The following is a 15,255-nucleotide window of genomic DNA, read 5'->3' on the forward strand; positions in this document are numbered from 1 at the left end:
TCACCCTGTGACCATCTCTAGACTGCCTATGGTCATCGACAACACTGTTAACTATTAATTTGCATCCATGAAGTGGTTCTCCAAGATGGCATATCATGAAGCAAGAAATCAAAGCCAGATGTTTGGGCAATCAATGTAGAAAGGGTTTGTTGATCTATAATTTCTTGGACGACAAACAATGGAGATGATGATGGATGTTGGAGCCACATTGGATCACCCGATAATGTTCAACTAGAGAATAAATTAATATGATATGTGTCATAAATGACAATTAGAGGTTGTAGAAAATTCTAGGAATTAGGAGAAAGAAGAACGAAATTAAGCGAATTATATGTTAAGGAACTAATTCATTTCATTGATGTTTACTTCTCCCTAATTATGACTATGATGATATATTAATTATGTATTTACCTCTAATCCAACCCAAACTTATTCCTTATAATTATTATCACTTGCACATCTTTATCATTAACTACTAACACATAACGCCTCTTTTCACGTATATGATTTCGTTTGTGACAATTTTTTTATTACTTTTTAGTGCAAAAAATTCTTTATAGAGCGAAAAAAATAATGATAAAAAATTATCCCAAATAAAGCATATAAAAATCTTATCATCTTACTCTCTTAAATACAAAATTCACCTCCCTTCAATATTTTGTATTTAGAAAAAATTTGTGTATATACATTTGTAGTCAAAATGTTTTAAAACTTGAAGTATTAGTTATGTTGTTAAAAGAAAAATGAAGCAAAATGAGATTTTTATTAAAATATATTAAAATTTTATTATTTTATTTTTAAAAATTATTATTAATGCATTAAAAAAGGCTGATTCTTGATGTAATCCAACTGCAATAGGTGATTATCTAACACAACCCTTCACTTTTTTTATCGAGGACTTGGGACTTGGCTGACTATTAGATTTAAACGAGAATATGACTTTTTATTTGACACAATGGAAAAAAAGATTCATGTAGCCAACTCTATATAATGGAACGAAATCTTGATGTTGTTGTTGTTCCTGTTGCATTAATTTTTTTTTTAAATTATAAGGAAAATAATTTTTCAAAATTAGGAAGTTTTATTTTTAAAATTAACATAAACATTATTCATTATTTATAAATTATGAACTTCTAAATATCATATAATTTAAAACTTTAAAACACCATATTTCACACGCTAATTTTTTATGCATAGAGCCCGCAGACGATAAAACTTTAAACTCTTACCTTTATGTCGTGCGTATTGGGTAAAGCCACCCACAGGCGGTGACTGTATCCCATCTCTCCCCCACCTATAAGTAGATCTTAAGCATCCCTTGATTGTTTCCTCAACAGCAAGCCTCGAGCTTTCCACTCTCACTTCTCTGAACTCTCCATGATGGCAACAGAGCAAAGCTTCGCCCTCGAACTTATACGCGAACACCTCTTCGGAGATGCAGCCGCCTCCCTCGAAGACTTACTGATTGGCCTCCCTACGCCGCCGCCGGCGACCACCCATTCTTACGGCGATCTCAACATTTCCGACTACCTGGAGCAGACCGAGACCTACTACAACTGTCCGGTCCCCGTTCCCGCTGCCTCCTCCGTTCAAGCTCCCGTCCCCGCTCCCACTGCTGCCCCCGAACCGTACATCGGCGGCTTCAGGTTCCGCGAACCGGCGCAAACAATGATCCGATTCGGCGGCGACCGGGCCGATATCGGCCTCACGCTCAACATCCCCCACGCCGCCGCTCCAAAAGTGGAATGGATCGACGGCTCCGACGGCGATCTCCGGCCGCCGGAGCTATTCGATTTCCATCGGTACCGCGGCGTGCGGCAGCGGCCATGGGGGAAGTTCGCGGCGGAGATCCGCGATCCCAAGCGCAGGGGATCTAGGGTTTGGCTCGGGACTTTTGATACCGCCGTGGAGGCCGCGCGGGCTTACGATCGTGCCGCGTTCCAGATGCGCGGCAGCAAGGCGATTCTTAACTTTCCCAATGAGGTCGGAAGCTCGGCCGACTGGGTTCGGCCGGCGATGGCGGTTGAGAAGCGGGCAAGGGAGGAAGAGGGGGAGGCGGCAAGGGAGGTGAAAAGGAAGAGAGAGGAGGAGTCGAAGAGTAGTATTACGTCGGAAGGCCCGCTGACCCCGTCGACATGGTCAGCTGTATGGGAGGGGGCGGACGTTAAGGGGCTCTTCAACTTGCCGCCGCTCTCGCCGTTATCTCCCCATCCGTCGCTTGGATTCCCGCAGCTGCTGGTCATTTGAATTTTGAAGAAATTAGGGCGCCGGTAAGGTAGGAGGGAAACAGTGAAGCAGAACAATAATTCACCCAAAAAAAAGTGAGTAATCTTACTGTTAAATATATGTAAAATTGTAAACTGCGTGTGAGATTTCGACGATGAGTTTTTGTGTGTTCTTTAACATGTTCATAGGTTTTGGTTCTAATTGTAAAATTAAAATTATTGTTCTTTGGAAACTATTGAAGAGAATTTTGTTTGGGATATTTGCATAAGTAATATTGACTTTTTTTAATTTATAAATTAATGATGAGGTTATTTTTTGAACTATTAAATTCATATATTTATTTATAGAAAGAAAGTAAAAATATGTTGATTAAATTTTAATCATGATGGGCTTTTAAAATTATTAGGTTTATTTTGAGATTAATTTTTTGAACACTGCACAAATTTTAACGAGCAGAAAATTATAAAATTAGAGGGGTAAAAAACAAGAAAAAACAGAGGAGGATTTATGTTTATACATTCTCATGTATTTATTTATAGATCTAACATTTAAATTTTGACTTAAATTAAACTGATTTATTCTCAATAATAAGTTATTTTTTAGTAAAGTTGCATAGTCAAATCTCTACTTGATTTGATGAGATTCAATCGTTCAAATCTCAAGAATATCCAAAGTCAACACTATTTTGACTTTGAGGGACAAAGAGAAATTACTAATGAATGAATAGATGGATAATGTAGAGCATCATTTCACTTATCATCACATTCAAGTGGACAAAACAAGCCAATTATCTTGCTTAGGTTTTCTTTCTCGTGTTTTTTTTTTTTTTTGCAAAAAATCCAATCCGAAAAATTTGGCTTCGGACCCCACAAAAACAGGTCAGATTCGGGTCATATTTTTGGGTCCGTTTATAGTTTGGGTCGTGTTTGGATCAACCTGGCAACCCGGGTTTGACCGGAATTGACCCGCTCACCTCAGACCTTTCATTCTCCAATCGAACCAACCCTAACACCCACGCTGTTGTTACAGCCTGTAGCGCACGTCCAGCACTTCCACGCTGCTACGCATGCCCCACGCCTCGACCTCGACAGCTAGGATGTCACTTGCGCTCGACGACTAGCTCTGGCAGTTGGACAAGCTGGATGGCACTCACACTCGACTCTACCGCGACAGCTAGGGCTACACACACCCCGTCAACCTCGCACTCGTTGGCTCTCACACTCGCCACTCACCGACTCACGTTTGACACGACAGAATTGCAATCCAAGCGGTTGGGTCACGACACAACCTAAACCCTATTCCGGGTTTGTGGGTCGGGTCAGGTCAACCCGTAACCCATGTAGGTCCGGTTCACGTTGAAAATCATGACCCATTTGTAAAATCGGGTCGGGTTCAGATCAACCCGTTTACGCCCGGGTCAAGTCGGGTTGGACCCGAACCCGACTTGTTGACCTGAATTGACACTCCTATTTGGTATAGCTTTTAATCACTATTTTTTCACTACTTTAAAACAAATTGTACTAGAAAATTATTTTAAAAGTAGTGAGAAAACTGTCTCAAATTAAGGCTTCATTTGTGATAGCCGACATCTTTTCTTACTGCCTTCTAAAATAACATTTTCGTGCAAAAATTTCTTGAATTAAGATTTTTTGTACTGAAAAACTACTTTAAAAATAGTAAGAAAGCTACCCGAAATGAAACCTAAACCTTAATTATTCCTAACTTTAATTTTTATTCCATCTTTACATTAAAGCCAAGTGATACAAGAAAATCTCCTCAAGATAATATAACTATATCACTTACATGGATTAAATGAAAAGTAATTAAGCAATATGCTTAAATCAATTTCCCCTTCTTTCATTTCCCCTTCTTTCATTAGTAACATCATCATCATCATCTAATTAAAATCATTGGTGCCCATTATGATGCTTCTTAAGGATACACATAAATCAAATTCTTGCAAATATAATAAAAACTATTACTCATTTAAAAGTGCTAATATTCAATTAAAACTTTAAAATTATTATTATATATATGGCATACTCAAATTTTTGGAACATCACCTGATATTAAATCTTTTTATGAAAATAATTTTGTATTATAAATTTTTTTAATTAAAAATTTTTAGACTACAAAACTATTTTAAAAAGTAGCAAAAAAATTGTCCCAAACAAAACCTTGAGATAATTTTCTCCTGTTTTCTGAAATAACTTTTAAATACAAAATTTTCTAATTCAAAAAGCAAGAAAAAAACTGTTCCAAACAAAGCCTAAAAAAGATTACCAAGATTACATTGAAATAAGAATCTCAGTGCAGTAAAAGTAACTCAAAGGATTGCTCATGTGAACCTGTAAATACATCAATTTTAATTCTTAAATTAAAAGAAAAATGAAAGGTTAGTAAGCACAATCTCATAATCAATTAAATGGGATTCCCAATGTTTTGAATAAGATTAAAACCAAATGCAAATTTATAAATATGACCAGCTCAAAATGATTTATAACAGTTGCGGACTGAAGAGAGTAATCAATTCAGAAATGCCGCTTCCCACCCAAAAACCAAAGAAAAAAAAACCTCCGAGCAACTATAGGGAAAACCTCCCATTTCATCAAAAACAAGTGCGTCTCTATGGCATTGGCTGTCGCCTCCTGCAATTGAATATCAACACAATAAGATAAATGCTCTTTCAATCGTGATGAGAAATTATTCTTTGCGGACGCCGGATGGTCCAGAGACTAATCAGACCGCGTCACGTCACCCAGTATACAACGGTACCGAACCGAACAAAAAATAACGTGACGTGTTTTGCTTGGTCTTTGAACCCCGTCCGGAGTCCGCACAGAATAATTTTTCCAGTAATTGAGCTAAAATCTAATCAAATCATCAAACTACAATACAATCCAAATATAGTTTGAAATTTTAGAATTTGTTGAATTGCCATTTGGTTCAGGTCGAAACTTGCAATTGTATTGATTCGTGTTTAATCATAACACTTTTTTTATTAGCTTATTTATTTAACAAGTTAAACACAAGCAAGATCTTATTCAATCGTGTTCGATGCATAATATAATTTGATTATGTTTATAAATATGTGCATGGATACTTTCATATATATGTATTTATGTATATGTATGTGTTCATGTTATATATTTATGTTATGACAAATTTTATAATTCATATGTAATTTTCAAATTGATTTTAAGTATGTGAACAGCTAGTGTTCAGCTCGATAAATTAACGAGCTAAAAATAATAATAATAAACTCATTGGCTTAGCGAACCGAGCCAAATCATACAAAAGCTCGCCCAAGCTCAACTCATTTATACTCCCTACCTAACTAAAACAACCAAGAGCCATAAGATGAGTTATTGCAAACTTAGCTCAACAAATTGAAATATCAACGGTAAAATTGCTACTTTTATCACATTTAGTAGAACAAATATGAACAAATAAATACCTTTTAGATCGAACCCGGTCCTCCTCGTATTCCATCATTAGTCCTCCAGTATCAGAGAAGAGGGTCTCATCGTGTCCTCGTAAGTCCAAGTCGGCCTGCTTAAAGTGTGTAACTTCTGCCATCATGTAAGTAAGATACATCGACCAACAGTGCTTTTAATAGGCAGCTTTAATATTTTAGAGCTGCTACAAGTCTTAAAATACTATATTCATAACATATAGAGTGATGGAGAATATTACATCTTAAGAAATGATTTATTAATATATTCAGCTAAGAAATACTTCAATGAATCAATGTTAAGGAAATAATATATTGAAATGTATGTCATTTAGCTCACCTTTAGCGTCTTTTTCACATCTTCCACCTTGTCTTCAACTTCTTTCCGGTGTCTTTTGTCTACCTCATTCATGCTATCAGCCCATTTGATTTTATCTTGAATAGAATGGAGTAAGTTGTCAGAAAGGCTCAGCCTGCAAGTCATGGAGAAAAGAAAGAATTGAAGGGAATTGAGAAAATTTAGGGCTAAATCAGGGCATACATTGAAGTTGTATGGAGTATCTGACTAGCAAAATATATTAGATGGAGCTAAATAAGGGCAAAGAAATCGCTATTTTCAGCCTCAGATGAGAAAATTTAAGGGCTGATATTTATGTGAACAGACAAAAGTAAATCTTGAGCCAAAATTAGAGAAATGAATCCATATTTGAATTTTAAATAGTGCTAGAGTGGGTTTAAATATGATAAAAATTAAATAAAAACATTAGAACTGTTTTGTAACATAATCACAGGTAATAATTTTAGTATTGGACAATAAATAAATCCCAAAAAACTAGGCCGAGTGTGTGACAAATAAGAATGTTAAAATAAATGCATGACAAAATTAAAATGATGGATAGAGAAACATAATATAGATGGCGATGGGGAGTAGCATACAATGTAGTTGAGGTATTCAAAAACAGAATTAGGTGATTTATGCATATACAATAGAGCATAGAAGATACTTGTACATACACTTGATGTGGGAGGATGAGAAAAATATAAAAAGCAGATCAAAGATTACATCGATAGAAGTTGTAAGAAAAATTTCACATAATAGATTTAATCTCTCAAATGGCATTCAACGGGAATGAACGGATATTGAGCCGTCAAATTGACCTCTAAATAGTTGGAATAATGCTCATGGTGATTATGATAGTGACTCACATTTTGTAAAGCACTTCAAACTATTCACCTTTGTCTCCTAGTGGCATTGCTCGGCTTGTTCTTGATCTTCCTCCGTTAAAACCCCACCATCAAGAGTGTGAGTGAGGGACCCAAGGTGAATAGTTCTATTTGTTAAACCGTGGATTATTGTTTCTTTTCCATAACATTACTTTCTCTATTTTATAATGTTAAATTGAGATCATCCTGTTAATCTAGTTGTAATCGCATGCCTTACATAATTTCTAATTGATAATTTTGAGAACCTAACTTGGGAAAACACAAAGTCTATAACTAGCAAAGCTTTAATAATCAAATATTAAAATCCTCAAGTAGTTCTTATTTTCCTTGCATGGTTTTACATCACCAACCTTTTCATGTATATGCTTATTTCGTATCCTGTCTCTGAGAGTAAATCCACTCATCCACCTGAGCATCCTCATCTCTATAACACTTAACTTAATATTATGCTTCTCTTTTAATGGCCAACATTCTGCACCAGAAAGCATTGCAGGTGTAATTACCATCTTATAAAATTTTCCCTTAAGTTTGAGAGGGACTTTTCTATCCACAACAAGCCCGATGCATTCCTCTACTTCAATCATGCAACTTAAATTCTACTAATAAAATCTCAATCTATTTCACCATCACTCTGAACAATAGATAGACCCAAGATATATAAAACGTGTACTCTTATTAATGACTTGATTGCCCAAAATCATAATCCCCGAAATAGATCTATTATTATTAACACCAATCAATAAAATTATATCATGGGTGGATCTTTAGAACGGGAAACTTAATAATACAAATACCAGTTAGCTAGTGTTTGTATCATGCTGGTTACTTGTTCTGGCCTCAAATCCCTGCCAGCAGCAAATTGAACCTGTTCCATTAAAAAGAATATAAGGAAAAAAAAACTGAATCTTAAGTGGATGTAGTAAAAAACATGGCGACACAAGAAATATGACAGAAGATTCAAACCTCAAAGCACCTGCGCATTTGATCCAGTTTTCCTCTAACAATTCCCTGAAGGAACATTAAAACATGAGTAAGGATTTAATCTCTCAAATGACATTCAACAGGAATGAACGGATATTGAGCCGTCAAATTGACCATCTAAATAGTTGGAAGAATGCTCATGGTGATTATGATAGTGACTCACATTTTGTAAAGCACTTCAAACAACAACAAAAGCCTTTATCCCACTATGAGGGGTCGTCTACAAGTCTTTTTAGGTTTACCTCTATCTTTCTTAACACAAGTCAAATCTAATACATCTACTTTCCTAGCTGAGTCATCAGAAGGCCACCATTTTATGTGACGAAACCATCCCAGGCGACTCTCTCTAAGCTTATCATCCACTAAAGCGACTCCAATTGATGAGCACATCAGTCAGATATTTCAACACGTGTACCATCGGAGGAATCGTAGATCGACGGCTACGATTCGGAGTCAATATTTTTTATTTATTTTCATGTATCTTTCTATTTGATATTTTCAGTTTACTAGTTTACTCCTATGGGTGTTGAGTCTTTATTGTAGCCCATGGGGCATATGAGTCACTTCATTTTCTTTTGTTGAGACCTATATATAGAGTTCCTTATCTTTGTATGAGGTTAATGTTTAATCAATAGAAAATTTCAGATCTCTGAGTCCATAATTTTGTGAGCTTGAGAGGAGAGGAGTAGCTTAGGAGAGGCTCAAAAGAAATATCCAACAGCCCCCTTCGTGGGAGCTCTTGGTTCTTTTTATTTTTCTTCCCCTTTTCCCTTTTCTCCTAGCCGCCGCCAGCCCCAAACCCACCTCCTTAACACCGGCCAGAACCACACACCTCCCTCTTCCCTTAGCCGCCGGATCCCATCCTCCATCACTCGTCCGGCCCAAGTCCCCCACCTCCCTTCTACCGGAGCCAACACCCAAGCCGTCGACCCCATTGAATCCCCACCCGTCGGCCAATCCAAGGCCAAGCCTTAGAATTTGATTTTCAAATTCAAGTAGGCTTTCATTACTTTCCTAAATTAACCCCTTAAAAAAACATTTAGGAAGTTTCCTAATTGAATTCAATTTGAAAATTGAATTTCAAATACCTTCCTAAATGATAAAACCAAATTAGGAAAAAATTCAAATCTAATCAAATCTGAATTTAATTCAAAATTTGATTTGATTAAATATTCAATCACTTGGGCCCCACTTACAATGAACCTAGACACAATTTTAAACCCCCATAGGGCCAGCCCCCCTCTATCTCTCCACTTTGCCACCTAAGCAACAATTAATCCCCTCCTAAATTCCCTAATAGCCGCCGGCCCCATTAACCCCTTAATTGGGTTGATTTGAATTTAATTTTGGCGCCCCCTCTCTAAAGAAAATCTGAAATTCATAATTCAGATTTTTCTTCTCACCTTTTTCCCCCCACCACTGCTCAACCCAAAGGAAACCCTAACCCTAGCCGCCCCTCACCCTCGGCAAGTAATCTTCCACCATTCTCTCCCCTCCTCACAAATCTCAAGATTATTCTTCTCCAACCGACGTCACCATTATGTATGGCCGATCCGGAAGTTGACCATGGCTTCTTATATGATGATCAAGGACGAACCAACATTCTTGAATCTCTTTTCTTCGACGTGAACCTAGAAGTGGACGCTTCCGTGGAAGATTATTTAGATCGCATCCTTTTCATGCTAGTACCTTCCATCGAGGAGCACATTCCTACCGGGCGTTGGATACTCACTAGTCATCCCGTGGATTCCCCGCCGCCGGCAACTTCTCCAACGAACTATGCTGAGGGCACCATTTATCTCCTAGTGGCATCGCTCGACTTGTTCTTGATCTTCCTCCGTTAAAACCTCACCATCAAGAGTGTGAGTGAGGGACCCAAGGTGAACAGTTCTATTTGTTAAACCGTGGATTATTGTTTCTTTGCCATAACATTACTTCCTCTATTTTATGTTGTTAAATTGAGAGCATCTCGTTAATCTAGTTGTAACCACATGCCTTACATAATTTCTAATTGATAATTCTGAGAACCTAACTTGGGAAAACACAAAGTCTATAACTAGCAAAGCTTTAATAATCAAATATTAAAATCCCCAAGCAGTTCTTATTTTCCTTGCATGGTTTCACATCACCAACCTTTTCAAGTATATGCTCATTTTGTATCCTGTCTCTAAGAGTAAAGCCACTCATCCACCTGAGCATCCTCATCTCTACAACACTTAACTTAATATTATGCTTCTCTTTTAATGTCCAACATTCTGCACCAGAAATCATTGCATGTCTCATTACCATCTTATAGAATTTTCCCTTAAGTTTGAGAGGGACTTTTCTATCCACAACAGGCCCGATGCATTCCTCTACTTCAATTATGCAACTTAAATTCTACTAATAAAAACTCAATATATTTCACCATCACTCTGAATAATAGATAGACCCAAGATATATAAAACGTGTACTCTTATTAATGACTTGATTGCCCAAAGTCACAATCCCCGAAATAGATCTATTATTATTAACACCAATCAATAAAATTATATCTTGGGTGATAAACTAGGAGATCTTTAGAAAGGGAAACTTAATAATACAAATACCAGTTAGCTAGTGTTTGTATCATGCTGGTTACTTGTTCTGGCCTCAAATCCCTGCCAGCAGCAAATTGAACCTGTTCCAATAAAAAGAATATAAGGAAAAAAAAACTGAATCTTAAGTGGTTGCGGTTAAAAACATGGCGACACAAGAAATATGACAGAAGATTCAAACCTCAAAGCACCTGCGCATTTGATCCAGTTTTCCTCTAACAATTCCCTGAAGGAACATTAAAACATGAGTAAGGCCAATTTAATTAACATTTAGTTAGCATCAATGACTACAAATTACAAGGTAAATATCAGTACAAATTGATGGCATGTTGTGCTGTTCTATTTGTATGGGTAATTAAAAGATAAAATCCTATAGTTTCAAAAACTATTGAAAAGTTTTTTTCACATTGACTTTGAGATAAAGAGTTCTAATCTTTATAAACATGTGTAGAATAGGCTAAACAATGGAGCTTACATGCATGCACGAGATGGTCTACCAGGTTTCAATGTCTTCACGGATTAAATAATTTCTGCATTTTAATGATTTTAAATAGTGCATCCATTTCAAATTGACAATTTCTAAGCTTTGTAACCGGCCAAATTAAAGGTAGAGAATCAATCAAAAAATCATTCCGTTCACATATTCATCCTTTGGAGAATTACAAGACAAAAACTATTCCTCTTCCAACGCACAATTAATGCATATATGTGTGAAAAACCTGTTGAATCCTCGAAGATGAGCCACAAACCTTTTGCGTTGCAAGTTGTACAGAAAGGAGCAGAAATCCATCTTCAAGTGGTGTTTCACATGCCTAAAGCGACACTAAATTTTTTCCACTTTAACTCTTCACATACCAGTAACATATGAGTGACAATTTACTACAATCGTAAATGAAAATTATGAATTATTTTATGCTTATAATTGCTAAGCTCATGCCCCACATAACTTAAATCGAATCATTCTCTGGAAATTTTAATAGACTAAGATTAAGTTCACTATCAAAATTACTACGATTGATTGCGCTTACCACTCCAAACCAGTAAGGTTACAAAAAAATGTGAGATGTAAAAAGAGTGAACTGCTTATAAGATTTATAAAACTATATTTTAGATGCACTTTCCAATGAGCTTTTAATGTGTATTATAATTTCGAAGATGCAACTGATAAATGAAACACCTTCTAAAAAAAAGGGTTCCCGAAAATGCTAAACCAAAGAAATATGCCGAAGGAAATTTTCCTAAACTTTCAAATGGTTCTGCTAAAAAAATTTTCCCTCGAGTTCGGGAATTTCATCTTCCCATAGGCAGACATTTAAAAGAGGGTATCAATCTCCTAGAACTTTCTGTTGCTACTGCACAAGTAGAAAAATTACCAAATTTATAACGGGAAGAAGATATAAGGGATGCTTTTATGGGCAGTAAGATATTAGAAACAATAGCAAAGAGGTGAAACAAAGCAGAGACCGTCACTTAAACGGCTATTTTTTTCAAGGGAATGATAACAATTTAAGAGAAAAATTTCAGGAAAGCCGACCATGCAAAAACAAGGAACCAAGCATATTAAGGCCAAAAATATTTATTAAAAAAAAATTGTTTTATTTTTGAGAAAAATCCAGTCATCATGTATGACAATGCAGGTAAAATAAAAGGTAGGATAAATCAGTTACTCCAAAGAACTTTGTAGAAACTTGAGATAAAATAAATGTGTGATCACTAAAATGGACTGAATGAAAGAAAAATCAAAGCTGGCTGAATCTAGATTCTAGAGTAACAAGGCCAATTTGTGCCCCAACATAAATTACTATACCTCTTACACTACACTTACATAAGGAAACTGATAGACTAGTGATGGGGACATCAGATCGTGGAAGGTTTATCAGAGACGTGACCGTCGATCTACGGCCACGATTGAGTCATTGTATTTTTTATTTGTTTTATGCATTTTCTTATTATGATGTTATATTGTATTTGTTTCTTTTAGTTTTCTGTTGTACCCTTTTATTAAGGGAGGTCGTATGTACGCCCTAGGGGCATGGTTGTCCTTTTATGTTTTGAGTCTTTGTAAGAGGCTATTTATAGCCCCATTGTTCTTCTTTTCAAGTTAATGAATGATTGATTAAAATATTTATTCCCCTTGCATAAGTTCTTGTGAGAGCTTGAAAAATCGGAGAGAGATCCCTAGGAGAGGGAGAATTGCGCATCAATCACCAACCTAGATGAGTCGGGTTCGTGGTTCTATTTCGCATCTCTTCCTTTCTCCTTCCACCACCGCCGGCCAACATCATACCCACAGTTTCTCCCTTCCCAAAGCCCTTCTCCTTCTCTCCACCAAACTCCACATAATTCCCACCTAGCCGCCGGCCCCATACCCGAAACCCCTTCAACCCGCCAGCCCTAGATCCCCTTCCCATTGCTTTCCCTTGCATAATTTGAATTGGCATAATTTGGACAGGTTTTGGAATTCAAATTCAAACAATTTGAAATTTAAAATATTTCCTAAATTACCAAATCTATTTTAGGAAAGTTCCTAAATTAAATCTATTTGAATTTCAAATTCAAATTGGTTTTAATTAAATACTTTCCTAATTCCTAAACCTAAATTAGGCAAGCATTAAACACTTGATTAAATCCCTCCTCCTCATTAATGCCATCGGCTCCCTCTTTGGGATTGGGTTAGGAAATCTTTCCTAAACTCAATTCTTTACTTTGGAAATAATTTCAAATCCCATATCCCTCCTTGGCCGAAATCCTCATGCTTCCATTGACTTAATTTCTTTCCAAAAGGGAGACTCTCCTTATGAAATTAAATAAATCCTCCCCAACTCCACCACTCCCCTAACCGAAATCCTCATGCTTCCATTGACTTAGGAAGTCTTGAATTAAAACTCCCTCGATCTCTTTCCCAAAATCTGAACCAGAAGCCTCAACCTTGCTCTCACCCTTGGCCGGCCACCTCTTTTCCCTTTCACCTATTGATTTCTCTAGCTTATCTCCTCCACCTCAAAAGAAGCCTTCAAGGGAAGCATCAACGATCATCGTCAACAGCTCAATCTCCAAAGACATGCATGGCCGATCCGGATCTTGATTACGATCTCTCTAACGAAGAACACGGATTTGTTTGCATCTTGCACTTGACCTTCTTCGATATCAATCCCCGCATCGATCACACCGTAGAAGAATACGTGAAGCGCATCTTGGACACCTAGTTGAGGCTATTGAAGAGCAACTTGAGATCGTCGAGTGGAGGATTGCAACCGATCCTTGACGAAGGTTTTCTAATCTGCCTCTTCTCATATTTCTTAAAGTCTAATCCTTTCCTTATGATTTGATTGTAGTCATGAAGGTCGCGTTTGCTCGATTCTACTAAGCTTAGTAAACGTAGAGATTTGAGTGCACTCATTTGTTTTCCAATCTTATTGTTAGACTAGGGATTTTCGTTGAAAGCTACTACTTATGCATGATGTTATTTTCCTACGTTATTTTGATGATTCAAATCTCTTGATGTGCAAATTAGCCTAAACGACAGTGACCGCTCTTACGTTTTGATTCTTCGTTTTATTTGCTAATAGGTCTATTTGTTATTTCTCAAACCAATAAGTTGTGCAAGCTCTTAATAAATTCATTGCATGCATCGTAGTCCTACATCAACTAGTCCCTGGATCAATCCAACCACGACCAGTCCAGATTTACAGGAGGCGGAACAGGGGAAGTTCTGCCCCCATCAATGCCACATCTTGATATTGGGGTCCACAAGAATAATTAGGGGAAATTAGTGAGGGTTTTAGGAGGGAAATTTCAAATAGAAGGGGTTCTTTTGGAATTAGAGAGGATTAATGTTTGTTTAAGAGGGAATTACTCCTAGGGTTTATTTTTCATCTCCGTTTTTGGTTTCTTGCTCGGAGGGAAGTTTTCGCTTAAGGTGTTTGGGCTCTAGTTGCCGGTTAGGGATTTAGGAGAGTCGGATCCTCCTCTCCAATTGAGGATCCTATCATATATGGTTTTTCTTTGCATAATCTTTCAATAAAAATGTGTTTGTTGGTGTTCATCTTCTCAACTTTCCCTTGTGGCTTGCTGATTTTTGTGCTTGCTGACTTTTGTGAGAAAGAGCCTCTTTGTCCGAAAAGAAACATATAAGTCTTTATAGGAGATTCAAGGCCCACAAATGTTGCTGGAAAAGGAAAGACTAACATCAAGATAACTTTAAAGAAAACCCTTATACATATGAATGTGGTACATGTTCCTTAATTAGATAATTTTACTTCAGTCCACTGCCAGAAAAAAAGGGGTCAAAATTATGTTTGAGACTGATAAGATTACATTAACAAATATGGTGTACTTATTTGGGGGAAAGGAGCTCTTTGCTTGTGCAATTTAGGGTTTAGAGTTTAATAGATTTAAGGTTAGAGTTAAACATCGCAGATGCAATGAATGAAAAACCTTCTTATGCTTGCTTGTATGGATTTATGGCATGGAAGATTATAAAAATGTTAATTTTCCTGCATTAAGATAAATGAAAGAATAAGAAATCTGGAAGGATGTTCTTATTTCTAACTTAGAAAAATGTCAAACATGTGCTGAAGGAAAAACTAAAATAAAACAATGCAAATTCGTGATTAGTAGAGAATTAGAAGTACTATATATGATACACTATATTTAGGTGACATTACAAATAGTCTAAAGGTAATAAGAAATACTAAGTAATTTTGATCGAGATTTTTATTGATACTGTTGCATAATCTTGCTCAGAAAAAAAAAATGAAACATAATTAATTCGTGAAATATAAAAGTGACGTT

General features: G+C 36.5%; 2 protein-coding genes across 6 annotated transcripts in view; one reads left to right on the forward strand and one right to left on the reverse strand.

Annotated features, from left to right (window-relative positions):
• Positions 1–1,342: 1,342 nt before the first annotated feature.
• Positions 1,343–2,477, forward strand: LOC110100558 (ethylene-responsive transcription factor ERF105-like). The gene has a single exon (XM_020828122.2). The coding sequence runs from the start codon at positions 1,378–1,380 to the stop codon at positions 2,245–2,247; it is 870 nt and encodes a 289-aa protein (XP_020683781.1). The 5' UTR covers positions 1,343–1,377; the 3' UTR covers positions 2,248–2,477.
• Positions 2,478–4,542: 2,065 nt separating this feature from the next.
• The window catches only part of LOC110100560 (COP9 signalosome complex subunit 7), a 46,974-nt gene continuing 36,261 nt past the window's right edge, over positions 4,543–15,255 (reverse strand). The window contains exons 5-9 of one of the 5 annotated variants that reach the window (XM_028692549.1): positions 10,643–10,687; positions 7,699–7,769; positions 6,021–6,153; positions 5,684–5,781; positions 4,543–4,874 (exon numbers count right to left, since the gene is read on the reverse strand). In XM_028692549.1, coding sequence (XP_028548382.1) covers positions 4,853–4,874; positions 5,684–5,781; positions 6,021–6,153; positions 7,699–7,769; positions 10,643–10,687 — 369 coding nt within the window. In that variant the 3' untranslated portion in view covers positions 4,543–4,852. Of the gene's footprint in view, positions 4,875–5,683; positions 5,799–6,020; positions 6,154–7,698; positions 7,770–10,473; positions 10,545–10,642; positions 10,688–15,255 lie in introns of all 5 variants that reach the window. The other 4 variants (XM_020828125.2, XM_020828124.2, XM_020828127.2 and 1 more) reach the window with 4 other exon arrangements.

Source organism: Dendrobium catenatum, unplaced genomic scaffold, assembly GCF_001605985.2.
Source record: "Dendrobium catenatum unplaced genomic scaffold, ASM160598v2 original_scaffold_224352, whole genome shotgun sequence".
Taxonomy (NCBI): Eukaryota; Viridiplantae; Streptophyta; class Magnoliopsida; order Asparagales; family Orchidaceae; genus Dendrobium; species Dendrobium catenatum.